Source organism: Symphalangus syndactylus, chromosome 10, assembly GCF_028878055.3.
Source record: "Symphalangus syndactylus isolate Jambi chromosome 10, NHGRI_mSymSyn1-v2.1_pri, whole genome shotgun sequence".
NCBI lineage: Eukaryota > Metazoa > Chordata > Mammalia > Primates > Hylobatidae > Symphalangus > Symphalangus syndactylus.
The window spans coordinates 66,848,027-66,866,856 of NC_072432.2; the positions used below are offsets into that span (position 1 = coordinate 66,848,027).

Genomic DNA, 18,830 nt, shown 5'->3' on the forward strand with positions numbered 1-18,830 from the left:
AATATCACAGAAATACTAACCAGATAAGCAGTTAAAAGGTTATGTGGACCTCAAGTGTCCCCCTGAGAATCTGCAGGCTATTCCTACATCTACTGCATCCACTGCAATCTACAGACTACAATTTCACTTGAGGTTGACATGTAATTGTGAGATGTTATAGCATTATTAACAAACCTGGAAAAAGTCAACCTTTTTAAAGCCATTGCACCACTAAGCACAGTATTTCTACAAGAGTTAAAGCTAAGGGGTAAAATGAAGAGAAAAGCTCTTTCTTATCCTCATAGCTGAAGCCATATTCACATGAAAACTGTAACTAAAGCCACTGCATTTGATAAGCACCCACCTCACATGTAAATTTTTAAAAGAACAGAAAAAGAATAAGAAGAAATGGAAAAGCAAATCAAAGGCAATCAAGAAACATAATTAGATAATGTGAAATATACTCCATAGCAACAAAATAGATTATTTATGTAGATTTACAACTAGATGAACTCCAGATGTGTTTTTTAAATCTACTTCTCCACAGGTGTTTTTCTGCTTAATAAATGTAACATCCAAGTTGGAATATGGTTGAAGCATTGAATCACCTAAATTCTGGCTATGCTCTTCTTCTGCTGTTAACTATTTTAAGCCATTTTTCAATAAAGCAGCCGCTACTGAAATCGTAAGCACATAGGCTTGGCAAAGCCAGAAAGAAAAAGTGCAGCCCACAGATTTGTTTCTTCTGTTTTCCCAAAACAGAATCTCATAAAAAATATGCCCTCAAATTCTGTCACTATGTAGCTGTCAGAAAGAGCAATTCTGTTCCTCTTCATAACTCTGAACATTAAACCCATTCTTTGTGCTACTAAGAAGTTAGATAGCTCCAGGAAGTTGCAAGGAACCATCACAACTGTTCAAATTGTATCCAGGCAGAATAATCAGTCAATCAGAAATTTCAGTCCTGGTCAAATGGAAGTTTTTGGGGCCAACTTGGACAAGTACACAAGACAAGTTTGAGTTTACTGCCAAGATCACTTCCAGGACACTGGCTAATTGATTATAAAAGCTTTCTCAAAACAAATATAAGCCTGGAAACCTTTTTTTTCTTTCCTGTCCAAACAGAGAAGAAACAGGTTAAAAAAAAATAAAAGCCAGAGTTTATCACAGCTTCATCTTACTTGCAAATCCACTTTCCTTTTTCTTGCCCTAAAATGATCCAGGAGTTTTTGTATGTGAAGTTACCAAAATAGTAGGTATAGAAACTGAAAATGTTAGTTTGATTTCTGTACCTGTACCTTTGGTTGTAGAAGAGATTATGAATTAGTTACAAAAGCCTCTCTTCAAACTCTGGTAGGAAGAGAGAATGGAGTTTCTTCCTCTTTTGAAGAACTCATTGGATTAACTATATATACTATAATAGATACAAATTAGATTAATAGTTGCTCTTATAATTATATATTCATCAACCTTCCTTTGCTGGCTTTGAAAACAAAAGGAACATTCCTGAATTAAATTTTCCTTGCTTCATCTTAACATGAACACTGATGACTATGAGATGCTAGTGACAGGCACTGAAGATTCTGGTTTTAAAGACTCCATTCCCATGGGCTTTATAACAAAATCAATACCCACAAAAAATGTTCCACATATTTCTTCTACTACTGGAATCAAAATTTTATGTAATATGCATCTTAAGCCATCAGATTTCTTCTGCATACGCCCAGATATGCAAAGACCCAATAAGTTAGTAAATTTATCTGTCAGCATTTACCAGCTGCTTCTTGTCAAATTCCTGGCAAGAGGAGAGCTGCCCTTAATAAAAGAAGGCTTCCTCAAGAACTCCATCAACAAGATATTCCTAAGCCTAATTAGTACACTGCCTTATCCAGTATTAAGACTCATGGCAAACCTTACAAATAATCAGCATGGCTTGGTAAACAATGGAGACAAAATGTGCAAAATAGATTTAAGAAAACTTCTAGTGGCCTGAGTTCTCCCTCTTCCACTACAGGTATGTATCTACCAACGTACCCACATTTAAATGCTCTTCTTCCTGATCATTTCAACAGGTAGACAGATGAAAGGAAGGTGACAATCCACATTAGCATCTGAAGGAGCAACTGAAGGAGTCAAGAATTAATCTCAATGTAAAGCGGGAGGTAAGTAATTAGTCCTGACCTAAACAGAGTCCCTCTTCTGGGGAGCACAAATAAATAAATGAAGATAAGATGGATAACATCAGATTTCAGAGCATCATAAAGGTCATCAAGACGTCCTGAACTTAAAATGATGGGAAGCCACTATCCGTTTTTAATCTAGAGTAGGAAAATGAGGGCAACTATGTAAAAAGTATATTGAATTGAGAAAAAATGAGGACAAGGGATCAATTCCAACAGCTTTTCTAGCAATTCAGATCTGAGATGATGAAGACACTACTAGGGAGGAAGGAAGGAAGGAAGGAAGGAAGGAAGGAAGGAAGGAAGGAAGGAAGGAAGGAAGGAAGGCAGGGAGGGAGGGAGGGAGGGAGGGACAGAGGGAGGAGGGGAGTGGAGGGAAGGGGAGGGGAGGGGAGGGAAGGCGGGGGACGGGAGAATGGAATGGAATGTACACCCTTCCCATACTTTCTAGAATTCACCAAGGCCTGTAAACCTCTATGACTACTACAAGTGCTGTCAGTTAAAGAGGAATACCATCATGAATATGGCTTCTTGAAAAAAATGAGCAAAGTGTGAAAAGAGGAATCTTCAAACTCACCCACTTAAAAGACAGAAAGAGAAAGAAGAGTCATCCCTCAGTATCTGCTCGGGATTGATTCCACAACCTCCATCAGATAACAAAATTGGACAATGCTAAAGTCCCCGATATAAATGGCATACTATTTGTATACAACCTACACACATCCTCATATACACTTTAAATTGCTCTAGATTACTTATAATACCTAATATAAATGCTATGTAAACAGTTGTTATGATGTATTATGTAGAGAATAATGACAAGAAAAAAAGTCTATACGTGTTCAGCACAGACACGATTTTATTTTCATTCTGTCCATGGTTGGTTGAATCCATGGATATGGAACCATGGATATGGAGGGCTAACTGTACAATTAGCATATCAAGCATGAAGCCAGCTAGAACCATACTCTTCTACTATATCAAAAGACAAATGGTAAGTTAAAAGAGCAAGAATCAGATATTTGAATTTCTGAAGTGAGTTATGTCTTATAGTTTCCACTTAGCGAAGAACAAAACTAGTCTCCATCATCATACCACTAGCCAGTTTTGGAACAAGTAGCAAGACCAGATTTTCTTGCTTCATGTTCCTTCTTCTTTCCAGTATATGCTACTTCCCCTTCAATCCTGGAGAAACAGTTGTAGGATTTCTATGACATTTTAAATATACTGCTTTCATTTCTTCAAAACTTTGAAATTTTTTCATTTAGGAAGCATCATTTTTCCGTATACTATATTCTTAAAATATAATTTTCTTGCACAGATATTTACTTAGCTGGGAAAAAATGGCCCAGTTTACACCATATTCTCTTCAAAAGAAAGCAAACAGATATTCAAAACCTGATTGCTCTTCATTCAACTATATGTTTTAACAGACAAATATACAGCTAGTGAGACAACTGTCATTACCTTGCCCTAAAGTCTCCCCCAAAAGTTAACAACGTCAGCATTTCTTAGCATTTCTTTCTTTTTTTTTTTTTTTTTTTTTTTTTTGCGACAAAGTCTTGCTCTGTCACCGAGGCTGGAGCACAGTGGTGCAATTTCAGCACAATGCAACCTCTGCCTCCCGGATTCTAGGGATTCTCATGCTTCAGCCTCTGGAGTAGCTGGGATTACAGCCCTGTGCCACCGTGCCTGGCTAATTTTTGTGGTTTTAGTAGAGACAGGGTTTTGTCATGTTGGCCATACTGGTCTCCAACTCCTGGCCTCAAGTGATCTGCCCACCTCAGCCTCCCAAAGTGCTGGGATTACAGGCATGAGCCACTGTGCCAGGCCAGTATTTCTTTACAATTTACCAAAATACTTTTTTTCATAAGTTACCTCGTTTAATCCCTAGAATAAACAGAAGGCAGGGATTATTACTATTTTAAAGCTGAGACAACTACTGCTGTAAGATTTAAATTGCCCAAGTGAATGCATCTGCAACAGCCGAAGTAGACTCACATTTTTCCCTTCTGATCCCAGCTCCCTTCACACACTGTTTCTCCTTCTCCCAAGGAAAGTGCAAACTGTTGTCTGCACATAAAGGTCCATTTTAAGTAAAGCAACCATCACCTCTAAGCCTTTCTCATCATCTTTTAGATATATGTTCCCTTACATTTCAAAGAAGCAAGAATTTTTTGCTTACCTGGTCCTTCTCCGGTTTATCAGAAATGTCATTCAGACTGGAGGAAGTCAGATTCCTATGGGTCATGGCTGGGCTACCTGGAAAAACACAAGTAAACTCTAATTAAAGACTTCTTTTCAAGAACACAAAGACTTTGGTGGTATACTTAATAAACATTAGTAGATGATGATGGAAATGGTGATGATACTTTTAACCACACTAGGATTCTTCTGAAGAGTTTTCCAGAGTCCAGGTTGGAGTACAAACATAGTTAAATGTAAAGTACGTAAAATCCCAAATACCTTGTTTAGGACTTATTGCCTGGTTCAGTTTCAAGGCAAGCTAAACTTTGAAAGAAACTTCTAAGACAATAAGCATAAAAATAAAATTGTTCCTGGTTTTGTTCACTCTTTGTCATTGCCCTTTACATACATGCTAATCTGTCTGGTTTCCTTTCCTTTTCCTGTTGCCTGCAGAGAGCAGCTGTTTCCTCATCTTCAGCAGAGCTGACCCTGGATGCCAGGCCCCGACCTCCTCTCCCCCAGGCCTTGGCAGCCCTTCCTAGAATGCCACTCACTCAGATCAACCTGAAAAGTCTTGGTCAAAGTGTTCCCTTCTCTGGCTAACACTTGGATCAAGAATACTTCTCATTAGTGAGCATCTGATTTAGAATCCTCACTCTTTGCCTCAATGTAGTGTTATCAGAGGCTGCCTTACTTCTCTGCATTCCCATTTGCCAGAATAAAATAAGCATATCCTCTTTTCCCCCTTAACATGTTAAACCTCTTCTTCAAGTGAAAGGATGAATGTCATCGGAATACTACATGGGAACCAATCTCCCTGACCATATAGCAGCTGTCAATATGGTTCACTGGTGACCCATCCAATGATTTCAGACACTATCACACACGAACAGAGAGGAAGGACATGCAGAAGAGCCACAGACTGTTTTCAAGTAGACCATGTTAATCAACAGAATACTGAACTTTCATTCTGCAGTTGGACCTGAAATTTCTAGGCTTGCTAAGCAAAAAAAAAACTAACTTTTCAAAGCCAAGATGTTTGACCCAACTGCTGCAAGGTGCTGAGTAATGCATTCATCCTTAATCCTCAATGATCTGACTCAGGCTGGTCTTTACAGCAAGAGGACAAGGGTCGAAAAGAAGCACCGAAGTTCTAACATAGCTTCACATTTGCTTCCAAATAATTCTTTAGATTACAGACTTTAATTCCTTCAGATAGAAACCTCAACATATAATTTCACAAAAGACTAAAATCTACTCCTAATAAATTAATGCCTATATAACAGCAGCTATTTAAATATTATTCCTTTTAACTACCAGATCAGAAAAATTATAATTTCCTTGAAGTGGCAAGACAGGATATTTTCCACTCTGCTGCATTTCATCGAGTAAGCATGGCCTAGATCTCTTAAATCTTTTACCTGGTTGGGTGTTTTATTCTAGGAAAATTTAAGCACAGGGCATTATTCAAAGGAAAATAACATTTGAAAATGTGCTTTATGTGCAAAATTAAAAGAACCCCTTTGAAGGGCACATTTTCTTCTTTGAGCCATGTATTAAATTTCTAGTGTCTCAATACAAAAGACACTAGGTACAATCTTGAATGCCCCCAAATAATGCTGAGATTGAAACTAATAGAAAATGATGAGTACAGACAATTTTGCGCTTTACATTTAAAAACAAAACCAGCTATTTGAACTAACTGGGTAAAAGTTCTGCCTGAATAAGTGAATAAATCTGAATTATACAATCCTAAAGCAATGAAGCCTTAGCAATCCTAATCATGTTAAAAATAGCTTATGTAAATAAATAGGTAAGATAAATTTCTAATCATCAAATCATTTACATGTAAGTGGCAGTACTGAAATAAATTTAAAGCAGTTTTCCATTAAGTAATTTAAATTTCCTAGCCAATAGCCTAAAGTCATTGATTTGCTATAGGCACTCTTCATAAATACTGCAAAGGCACATTTCAGCCCAAGCACTGTCCTAACTGCTGCAAGCCAAATTAATGAGGTTTTCATCATAATGGTAATCTTGATTGATGTGACAGCTTTTCCAAGAAACCTTATATACCGTCTTATCATTCTTTGCATTTCTGAAAGACAGTGATAGTATGGTTATCTATATTTATACTACAGGAGGAGCAAGAGAAAGGTTCAGGTCCAAGAAAAATGCAGGAACCAGATGAGGAAGAGAAGACTAGTATTAAGAAATAATCAAATCTGATTCCTCTCCTAACTTTCTCTGATTCTCATTAATAAAAGTAATTAATATTAACAGCTTCACTAACGTTTAACACTGCAAGAGTCTGCTAGTCAACACTTCTAGTAACTAAGCAAGATGATCAGCATTCTTCAATCTTTTTCCATCTCCCTCCCTACCAAACTCCCTATCCTGACTTCCCAAGACCTTGAAGCAGAGACAAATCCTCCCCAATTTTCTAAATCAGTGGTTTCTACAGTGAGATCTCCAAACCAGCAATATCCATATCACCTGTACACTTGATAGAAAGGCAGATTATTGACACTCACGCCAGACCAATTCTTTATTTTGTTTTTCCCATAAATTACTGGGGTACAGGTGGTATTTGGCTACGTAAGTTCTGTAGTGGTGATTTGTGAGATTTTGATGCACTCATCACCCAAGCAATATATACTGCACCATATTTGTTGTCTTTAATCCCTCGTCCCCTCCCACACTTTCCCTCAAGTTCCCAAAGTCCATTGTACCATTCTTATGCCTTTGCGTCCACATAGCTTAGCTCCCACATATCAGTGAGAACATACGATGTTTGGTTTTCCATTTCTGAGTTACTTCACTTAGAATAACGGTCTCCAATCTCATCCAGGTCACTGCAAATGCCATTAATTCATTCTTTTTATGGCTGAGTAGTATTCCATCCTATAAATATACCAGAGTTTCTTTATCCACTCATCAACTGATGGGCATTCTAGTTGGTTCCTCGATTCTGCAATTGTGAATTGTGCTGCTATAGTAGTTCTACTTTTAGTTCTTTAAGGAATTTCTACACTGTTTTCCATAGCAGCTGTACTAGTTTACATTCCCCTCAGCAGTGCAGAAGTGTTCCCTGATCACCGCATCCACACCAACATGTACTGTTTTTTGATTTTTTGATTACGGACATTCTTGCAGGAGTAAGGTGGTTTTGCATTGTGGCTTTGATTTGCATTTCCCTGATCATTACCGAGGTTGGGCATTTTTTTTCATGTTTGTTGGGCCATTTGTTTATCTTCTTTTGAGAACCGTCTATTCATGTCCTTAGCCCACTTTTTGATGGGATTTTTTTTCCTTACTAATTTGTTTGAGTTTGCTGTAGATTCTGGATATTAGTCCTCTGTCAGATGTATAGAATGTGAAGAGTTTCTCCCACTCTGTGGGTCGTCTGTTTACTTTGCTGACTGTTTCTTTCGCTGTGCAAAAGCTCTTTAATCAAGTCCCAACTATTTATCTTTGTTTCTTTTGTATTTGTTTTTGGATTCTTGGTCATGAAATCCTTGCTTAAGCCAACGTTTATAAGGGTTTTTCCAATGTTATCTTCTATAATTTTTATAGTTTCAGGTCTCAGATTTAAGTCCTTAATCCATCTTGAGTTGATTTTTGTATAAGGTGAGAGATGAGGATCCAGTTTCATTCTCCTACATATGGCTAGCCGATTATCTCAGCACCATTTGTTGAAAAGGGTGTCCTTTCTCCACTTTATGTTTTTGTTTGCTTTGTTGGAGATCAGTTGGCTGTAAGTATTTGGGTTTATTTCTGGGTTCTCTATTCTGTTCCCTTGGTCTATGTGCCTATTTTTATAACAGTATCATGCTGTTTTGGTGACTATGACCTTTTAATATAGTTTGAAATCAGGTAGCATGATGCCTCCAGATTTGTTCTTTTTACTTAGCCTTGCTTTGGCTATGCAGGCTCTTTTTTGGTCCCATATGAATTTTGGAATTGTTTTTCTAATTCTGTGAAGAATGATGGTGGTATTTTGATAGAGTTTGTGTTATATTTGTAGATTGCTCTTGACAGTACTGTCATTTTCACAATATAGATTCTACCCATCCATGAGCATGGGATGTGTTTCCATTTGTTTGTGTCATCTATGATTTCTTTCAGCAGTGTTTTATAGTTTTCCTTGTTGATGTCTTTCACCTCCCTCATTAGGTATATTCCTAAGTATTTTATTTTTTTGCAGCTATTGTAAAAGGGGATGCATTCTTGATTTGACTCTCCATTGAGTTGCTGTTGGTGTACAGAAGAGCTACCGATTTGTGTACATTAATCTTGTATCCAGAAAATTTGCTGAAATCTTTTGTTAGTCCTAGGAGCTTTCTGGAGGAGTCTTTAGGGTTTTCAATGTAAACAGTCATATCATCAGCAAACAGTGTCAGTTTGACTTCCTCTTTACCGATTTGGATGCCATTTATTTCTCTTGTCTGATTGCTTTGGCTAGGGACTTCCAGTGTTATGTTGAAGAGGGGTGGTGAAAGTGGGCATCCTTGTCTTGTTCCAGGTTTCAGAGGGAATGCTTCCAACTTTTCCCCATTCAGTATTATGTTGGCTGTGGGTTTGTCATAGATAGCTTTTATTACATTGAGGTATGTCCCTTGTATGCCGATTTTGCTGAGAGTTTTAATCAGAAAGGGATGCTGGATTTTGTTGAATGCTTTTTCTGCATTTATTGAGATGATCATGTGATTTTTTTTGTTTTTAATTCTGTTCATATGCTGTATCACATTTATTGACTTGCATAATGTTAAACAATCCCTGCATCCCTGGTATGAATCCCACTTGATCATGGTGGATTATCTTTTTGATATGTTGTTGGATTCGGTTAGCTAGTATTTTGTTAAGGATTTTAGCATCTATGTTCATCAAAGATATCGGTCTGTAGTTGTCTTTTTTGATTATGTCCTTTCCTGGTTTGGGTATTAGGGTGATGCTGGCTTCACAGAATGAAATTCCTTCTTTCCCTATCTTGTGGAATAGTGTCAAAAGATTTAGTACCAATTCTTCTTTGAATACACCTGACCAATTCTATCAACACTCTGGGTATGAGCGGGGAGGGTGGACACCAATATGCATTTTAACAAGCCCTCCGGGGATTCTGAATCATGCTGAAGATTGAGAACCACTGCTCTAAATAAACCAGTTATCTTAACAGTATCTATACTAGTCAGAATCTAAGTTGAAAGAAGTATATATGTTGGAGGGGTATCGCCAGAGGGGTAATTCTAATAACCTTGCCCTCCTCCGAGCTACTGCTCTAAACTATCATATCTCAAGCAAATCATTAACTTACCATCCTTGCCACATAAACACACAAAGAGGTTATCTGGCTTTTCCTCTAAATCCTCGCCTATATAACCAAATAAATAATTTTGTTTTGGAAACGCACTGTTTAATCAGCCTTTTCCAGAAACATATCACCCAAATCCAAGAAGAAAAAGATGAGGGGCAAAAGAGATTATCAACCAGATTATACAAGGGAATCAGAAATTTGTGTGTGGCATTTTTGCTAACCTGGGAAGGTGTTAAAAAACAGGTTCCTAACAATGTTCTTGTGAATATTTTACATCTGACATTTCAGAAGACATATTGTCAGAATAAATCAGTGTTATCTATTTAGATTTTGGCCTATAATGTAAACACATTATACTGCAATCCTGAGCAAGTAAGGATGCTACAGAAAAATGTCACCTTGCATCAAGAAGGTGAAATACAAGTGTACCTTAAAGTACGTTGCTTCTTGGGCAAGCGGTGATTCATCCACTCAAAGCTACAACCAGTAGGCCCTTTCCACCTAAAATCCAGGGTGTAAAAATGTCTTATGCTTGTTCTTGGTCCAAAGAAACTTTGTGTTTTTTAAGATTCATTAAAAAAAAAAAAAAAAAAAAGAAAAGCAGAAGAAGCAGTCTCAAGTGCATAATCATAATTAAATTTCCATATCACTGTTTTCTGGCCATAAGAAAGAAAGCTTTGGAGAATCACATTTTCAAGCAGTTTCACACAATCAAAAACAATTTCATTTTCAAAGTACCCACTTGGCAGGTACATACTGTTGCTATAAAAATTAATTACATTCTGTACTAACTTTGAAAATCATTGTTATTCTTTAGCACACATGTAGCAATTTAAAGTCCTTCGCAATTATAACTATTAGTTACAATAAAAAGGGGTGAGGAGAATCTATGGCACAGAAAGAAGATATTTGAATGTGTACATATTAATGTAATACAATGACACATAAAAGTCCTCCTCACCTCATACCTCCATAATGAGCCAATAGAGAACCCACGGACAAGCTAAAACAAAGATCTCATGGCCAATGAAGTAAATTGAATCTTTTTTATTCTTAATAATAACATTTGTAGCACAAAAAATAACTAAGATAACTTACATGTAAGAGACATACAAGTGGATCTGCATGTTCTTGTCAGAATATTTGGAGGTATGGGTCTGATTTTCACTGCTTGGGACCATAAAACTAGCAATAAATGTCGTTTCAGAATAATGTATGTTAATGTGTTCTACACCCACATTGACTCATTGATGTTCTTTCTTCTCCTTTTGTTGGCATAACAAACCTACTAGAAAATGTCTATATTCAAGAATAATGGCCAACTAATCTTTTTGAGTACTAGGTACCTGAACTTACATTATCTTAATCCTCATATCAACACTGTGACGTTAGTATTATTACTACCACTTGATAATAAACAAATGAACTTCAAGGAGGTTAAGTTCATGGTCACATAGCAAGTGGTAAAACCATAATGTAAACATGGATCTCATAATGCCAATCTCACTGCCTCTGAGAAGGAAACTTATCTCTCTGTGTTTTTGCATGAACACATAAACTTCATCATGGCTAATAAAGAGAAAATGTAATGTACAACCACAGAGAATATATTCTATTTTCATGCCAATTATGTACAGAATAACATCACTACAGAGGTTTAAGGCAGCTTTGTTCCTGGTTTCTAACTTAGTGGTTCCAAAAATGGAGATGGTATTACTCTACTTTCTCATTTTCATAAAGAAAAGAAGGGGGGAAATATTGAACTCAGCCACTCTGTTTGCAATTATAATTAAATAGTTGTCGCAAACCATAGCTCTGTGACAAAGAAGGAGCTAAAGGCAGCAGCAATATAATTGTAAAAGAATTACACCACATGCTTCTGAATGTCTTCATTCATAGCCATAGCCAAGTGTTTGTAAAATTCCGCAATATACATACAGCCTATTCTCCATTATTTCTATGTTAATTTTCCATATTTCAAGTTACTTCCGTTCTAATTTCTTCCCATTTCACTCACTAAAAACAGGAATAAAATGGGACAAAGAGAACAAGTCACTTAGGATACTTACAATGAGTTTGATTGACAAAGTCTAGAAGGAAGGCTAAAAGAGAGTTTGGATTTCTGTCAGACCAGTTTCCTAGCTTTAGACAGCAACGGGTTATTAAGAGCTTCCCCACCCCGCGGGAAAAAATAAAATAAAATAAGCATGTCATTATAGTCCCCAACCCATTTCCATCCCCCACACCCTATATAAAAGACAAAAATATTTTAAATATTAGACTAAGGAAAGTTATTATAAACATATCATCAGTCAGAAGGTGCCCTTTGGAGGAATTTCATAACTAAGAAAAAATCAGTTTGGGCATTTTTGCTTGTTTCCTTTTTAATTGTTTTGTTTTGTTTAAAATTTTTTAATGCGTGTTTTTATTTTATATAATGTAAACTCCAAGAGCCTAGAGCCAAGGCCCCTGGTTTGTCTTGATTGTAGTTACAGCCTCAGACCTTGGCATTAGTGGCACTTAATACTTTGTGAATGAATAATAGTGGTGGGATATAATTTTACCTCCATTTGGAGTTACTACTGTAAACACTACTGTGCAAAGTCCATTTCCTATGGGGGGAGATGCTGTGTGCACACTCCAAGAGCCTTCAGACTTGGACAGCCTTAGAGTAAATAAGTAAGAAGTTTGTAGCTGGCCCAGAACTAACAGAACTGAAAGACACTGCCAAACTGGCCCAAAGCCTGGCATTGAGCAGAGGGAAAAGAAGAAGCAATAAAGAGGAAAAAGAAATTCCCTGCAAAGAAGGAATGAGGATATGAGGATGGAGGAGAAATAAGGCAGAGTGTCAGGATCTCAGCTAAAGGAAAGGAGAGGCTGGAGTAGAGAAAAGCTGGAAGAAACTAAAATAACTTGAAGCATATGATTGTCTTGGAAAGTGGAGCAAATGTGGAGAAAATAAGACATCAAAAGACCCAGATAACCATCAAAGTATGTGAGTAAAGTTGAAGCCAAAAGCTGATGTCATTCCTAATGTATGGGATAAAGATAATAGAGAGGATGTCCTTATATGGAGAGTTAAAAGTGTGTAGAGGTCAAATCACAGATACCTGCATCAATGAGGCTTCATAAATACTATTCTCTTATTTTAAAAGCCATTCCCTGCCCTTTGGGACCTTTGTTATCTATAGTTCCCTTGATCATCTATTTAACCTCAACTCTCTAGACCCTGTTCATTCCTGTTTTTTAATTTTCTGACTACTCTGTGGGCCTTTCCCAAGATTCAGTGTTAGGTCTAACACATCTCAATATCAAATACAAAAGTTTCATCCCTTCTAATTCTTTCCTATTTCAACCAGCAAAAGCAAAATGCTCTAATTCATTGAGAGTTTTATTCTAATAATATTGCACTGGATATATAATTTTTATTGTGATCTAAAATAGGTAGCTTAGGCCAGGCATGGTGGCTTATGCCTGTAATCTCAGCATTCTGGGAGACCAAAGCAGGAGAATCACTTGAATCCAGGAGTTCAAGACCACCCTGAGCAACATAGTGAGGGCGCATCTCTATAAAAATTTTCTAAAAGTTAGCTGAGTATGGTGGTGCACACCTGTAGTCCCAGCTACTAGAGAGGCAGTGGGGCGGGGAGAGGACTGCTTGGGCCCAGGAGTTAAAGGTTGCAGTCGGCTATGGTCACATCACTGTACTCCAGCCTGGGCAACAAAGCAAGACCCCAACATTGAATGAATGAATGAATGAATGAATGAATAAAATACAATATAATAAGTAGCTTAATTTCTTAAAAAATATTTCACTCTCTTTCTCACGAACACATACATTAATAAGGCATACAAAATCTCCACTCAGCTGAGAAAGCATTCAAAAGACATATAAAGACTGGAAAATTTACTAAATAAAAAAGTCCCTATAATGTACTTCAAGGAACCTGTGGTCCCTGTGATTATATTTGTGATTGTAGTTCTCTTTCTCTGTCTCATATTCACACACACATACATGAGCACACTAATATACATAGACACACACCCACACACGCACACACACAACATAATATTATGAAGAAAATATTATTCCCTCCCCAAAATGTGACGAAACCATATAAAATAACTTGTGACCTTCTTATCTCACAAAAGCCGAAAGAGAAAAGAATAGTACTTCCAGCAAGCCTATGCTAGCTAGTTAAAGGCTAAGAGGGAAAACCTATCAACGGTGTAATATAACAGAAGTAAATGAATATCTCACTGCCTTCATTCCAAACAGGCACTGACCCAGAGTGATTTTTACTAAATGTCCCTAAGCCAAGGTAAAGAGGATCTTCAGTAGGTTCCTGCAGCCACATCATTCCAAGGACACATACAGTGTCTGATTTAGATAAGTTTGGTCTACTCTCTTATATATATGTAGACATCAGCTCCAAATTTTAGTGATTCAGATGAGTGGAAGAATTCTCTGATTCGATGAGGTATCCAAATTAAAAATACTTTGGGCCAGGAGCGGTGGCTCACGCCTATAATCCCAGCATTTTGGGAGGCTGAGGCATGTAGATCACCTGAGGTCAGGAGTTTGAGCCCAGCCTGACCAACATGGAGAAACTCTGTCTCTACTAAAAATACAAAATTAGCCAGGCATGGTGGCGCATGCCTGTAATCCCAGCTACTCAGGAGGCTGAGGCAGGAGAATCACTTGAACCCAGGAGACAGACGTTGCAGTGAGCCAAGATCACACCATTGCACTCCAGCCTGGGCAACAAGAGTGAAACTCCATTTCAAAAAAAAAAAAAAAATACTCGAAATAGGCTACCAATTCAAAATGGTAAACTTAGTATATGACATAGTAACTGGGTTTATCTCCTCAACCTTCCTGGATACTTTAAAAATGACAGATTCACAAAAAATACTTTTTTACAAAAGTATAAAGTCACACCAATGAAAAGAACAGACAGAAGACCGGCATAGACAAGAGGCTCCGAAAACTTTCTGGAAGAAGAAAAGCAGATAGAATAGTAGAACATGACACCATTTATGCTATTTAGAAATGTCAATGTAAAACTCCATGCAGACGGACATGGAGTTAAAAAAGAGAATATCTTCCCTGCAAAACCCTGAAGAAACTCACATTAGAATCTGCCAAGTACAATGGAGGCAGGAGTAAGGGACAGGCTAAAAAGGATTGATTCAAGGAAAGGGATGGATTCAAGAAAGTATAACACTATCCCATTGGGCAGAATACCCAGAAGCCAAAGCATTTACACTGCAGGACTCTGCTAAAGAAGTATTCAGAAAACACCAGGGCAATTAGCACAGGTGTTTGTATCTCACAGCAAAGTCTTCTGAATTCTTGAGCTTAGAGCACCCCTCAGAATTATGCCTCCTGTTGGCCAGGTGCGGTGGCTCACGCTTGTAATCCCAGCACTTTGGGAGGCCGAGGCGGGCGGATCACGAGGTCAGGAGATAGAGACCACGGTGAAACCCTGTCTCTACTAAAAATACAAAAAATTAGCCGGGCGTGGTGGCAGGCGCCTGTAGTCCCAGCTACTCGGAGAGGCTGAGGCAGGAGAATGGCGTGAACCCGGGAGGCGGAGCTTGCAGTGAGCTGAGATTGCGCCACTGCACTCCAGCCTGGGCGACAGAGCGAGACTCCGTCTCAAAAAAAAAAAAAAGAATTATGCCTCCTGTTTACATTAAAGCAAATATTCTCTTTTAAATACAAATGTACAATTGAGCCCCATCAGTGGTTTAAGAGAGGAAGCCAAAGACTAAAGCCCATACCTTAAAGAAAAAAACAGGCAAAAGAATTCCAAAAAAGAAATATCACTTAGAAAACTTGAAATAAAAGTTCTAATTAGTTTTTAGAGATTTGAGAAGATACTGTACCCATGGATGAGATTGCTATGAAAAACAGAACAAGGAAAAGATTTTAGATTAAACCAATAATTACCTTAAAACCTATATGTATGAGATTATACACATAGCAAAAAAAAACCCTCAATACAATTGTTAGAAAATATTATAACAAGAATCTTCCAAAGAGCAAGGGAAGAGGGGGCAAAGAGCCAGAAAACATAAGAGAATAGATAAGAGGTCCAGGAATCCCAATATCTGATTATTAGGAGTTCTATTAAGCCAGAACAAGGAAAATTGTAGAGAGAACACTATCAAAGAGAATATAATATCCCAGAACATTATCAAAGAGAATTCAAGAGCCCAGAGATAAAGGACATATTTCTTCAGATCACAAGGACACCTAGGGAAAAATAAAATAAACCAAAAAAATTTTTAAAAATTCCTGTATGTAGATGAATCATTGTGAAACTTAATAACACTAAGGATGAAAAAAAACCCAAAAGTGTTCTATCTAGAAAGGAAAAGCTATAAGAAATAGATTTTGGAATTCTCTTAAGCAAAACGGAATGGTAGAAGATAATGGGAACATGATTTCAAAGGACTGGAAGAAAATTGTCGTCAATAAAGAATTCTATATGCTTCCAAATCATCAATTGAGTATGAAAAAAAATAATATAGAAAAGCTGGGTCCAAAAAAAAAACTCCAAATATTTTAACCTTAATTTGTCCTTTTATACAAAGTTACTGACAGTGTGATAAGCAAAATGAGGGAATGAACTAAGAAAAAAGAGATATATGGTCTCCAACACAGGATGACAATGAAAGTCAATGCCAGAATGTCCATTGTGCAGTGGTCTGGAAAGCAGTCGGTCTCGTAAAGCAGGAGGGCAATGTAGGGAAGAGAGGAGCTAACGAGAGGAGCAGATCTGCAAGGAGATGTCAAGGGATTCTGTAGGTGTATTAGTATCCTTGAGGTATTGAAAGAGCTTAGGAATGTAGTAAAAATAGGCAATTTTTAAAATGCAATCTAAAACTCCACATTTAAGAAAAACTACTCAAAAGAAAATGTACTTACAGTTCATTACACAGCTTTAGAGTAAACCATATTCATATAGTCATGATGATATAAATTCTATTCATGTATTTCTAACATTAGAACAAACTGATAGAGAAAGCACAGAATTTATAGATAAGACACAAGAATATAAATCTAAAGCCTGGGCGTGATGGCTCACACTTATAATCCCAGCACTTTCAGAGGCTGAGGTGGGCGGATTGCCTGAGGTCAGGAGTTCAAGAGCAGCCTGATAAGATGGAGAAACCCCGTCTCTATTAAAAATACAAAATTAGCCAGGTGGGATGGTGCATGCCTGTAATCCCAGGTACTCAGGAGGCTGAGACATGAGAATCACATGAACCCGGGAGGCAGAGGTTGCAGTGAGCCGAGATCATGCCACTGCACTCCAGCCTGGGCAACAAGAGCAAAGTTCTGTCTCAAAAAATATATGTATATATAAATCTAACCTATATTGACAATAAAATGTACAAGCACCAATGACAGAAGTCTAGAAGGCAAGCAGCAAAAAGATGGGCAGCAAAGAGTAGAGATGCTAACATCCTTTTTTTATTTTTTCTTTTCTACTTTTTAAATATTTTTTATTATTATACCTTAAGTTCTGGGGTACATGTGCAGAACGTGCAGTTTTGTTACACAGGTATACACGTGTCATGGTGGTTTGCTGCACCCATCAACCTGTCACCTACATTAGGTATTTCTCCTAATGCTATCTCTCCCCAACCCCCTACCCCACTACAGGCCCCAGTGTGTGATGTTTCTACATCCCTTTTTTACAAGGTAAGAAGTCAAAAGACTCTGTCAATATTTGCTACAAAAATAAGTTTTTGTAGCAAATAATAAAGAAGCATGAGTTTACTACTTAAAATTACAAATGCAATTAATAATGGGTTAGAAATAATAATACAAACGTATTTGAAGGAAAAAAGGCATACAAATGAGGTAATTTTTTTCTTTCTTTTTTTTTTTTTTTTTTTTTTGGTGGTGGGGACGGAGTCTTGCTCTGCCGCCAAGGCTTGAGTGCAATGGCGTGATCTGGCCTCACTGCAACCTCCTGGGTTCAAGCCCCTCCTCACTGCTCTAGATTTACAGCTCACAAAACATGACTTGGGAAAAGGCCATTCAATTGGCTTCCTCATGCAGTAAACTCCTCAGGTCTTGCTGACTGCACATTCATTTAACTGATACACTCTTAGCAATCGATGACTATAGGACACCCACAACTCTAGCAGTAGCCTCCAGAAAAAAAGAGCACAAACACCTCTGGACCCATAATGCCTCTTTCACCCAAGTGGCCCTGAAGACACTGTAGACCAAAGTGCTGCAAGTCTGAGAGAGAAGAAAGGTAGGGTACAACCTGTCCCATTGTGCACTTGCTCATACACTCATTTTCTCCCCCTTGGAGAGATTAATTATTCAATTCAGCCAAAGTGACATCGAGGGTCCAAATGATGTGATAGCTTCAGGACCTCAAGTGATCCTAGAGTTACTCTGGAAAATTCTGTTCAGAGCTATGACAGGCACCAGATTTCCTTCTTATTGAAAATCCCAAGCTGAACTGAGATGCTTGCAGTTCTTGGTTGATACTGTGCTACTCCTAAATTACATCAAGTTATCTAGTTCTAAGAAGTCCCAATGGTGAGGATATTTGGCTCTGCAACACAGACCTACCTAACATTACCTGCTGCAGGCATTATTTTTCTGACTGGAAGGCGACAGAGTGGGGGCAGTAGAGGAGAAGACAGCACGGTGGCTCACATGTCTCCTTTCTGGATGGGCCTAATGGATCCATAAAGACATATATAAAAAGAATTATGCCAATATGTTATTAATATCATGAAAAAAGACAAAGTAAGAAAAGGTAGTAAAATGGGAATAAAAATATCTTATCAGGATGTCACAAGGATTAAGCAAGCAAACACACGTGGAAGTGTCTTGCTCAGCTGTTCAATAGATGTTAGTTTTCCTCTCTTTCCCTTTGTCCTGCAATCATGTGCATAAATCCCTCTGAACTCAAGATCCTTAGGAAACAGTAAACTACATTTGCCATGGTGTGATCCCATATACTCACTATATGTAATTTTCTAGTCTAAGAAAATGAGTTCAGAGAACTGAGAGGTTGCAGTTCTAATTAATATCCTGAGGTGGGGGTTGAAATCTTGAGCTGACTTAGGAAATGAGGACTGAGACCTAAATGTAGTTGTTATTCATCATACAGAGGGTATGTGATGAC

The 18,830-nt window shown here is 37.7% G+C and overlaps 1 protein-coding gene across 6 annotated transcripts in view; it reads right to left on the minus strand.

Moving 5' to 3' along the window:
- Positions 1-18,830, minus strand: part of SLC4A4 (solute carrier family 4 member 4) — a 491,407-nt gene that overhangs the window by 166,849 nt on the left and 305,728 nt on the right. For all 6 annotated transcript variants that reach the window (XM_055297381.2, XM_055297379.2, XM_055297378.2 and 3 more), the window contains one exon: positions 4,345-4,421. In XM_055297381.2, the coding sequence (XP_055153356.1) occupies positions 4,345-4,421 (77 nt within the window). The remainder of the gene's footprint in view (positions 1-4,344; positions 4,422-18,830) is intronic.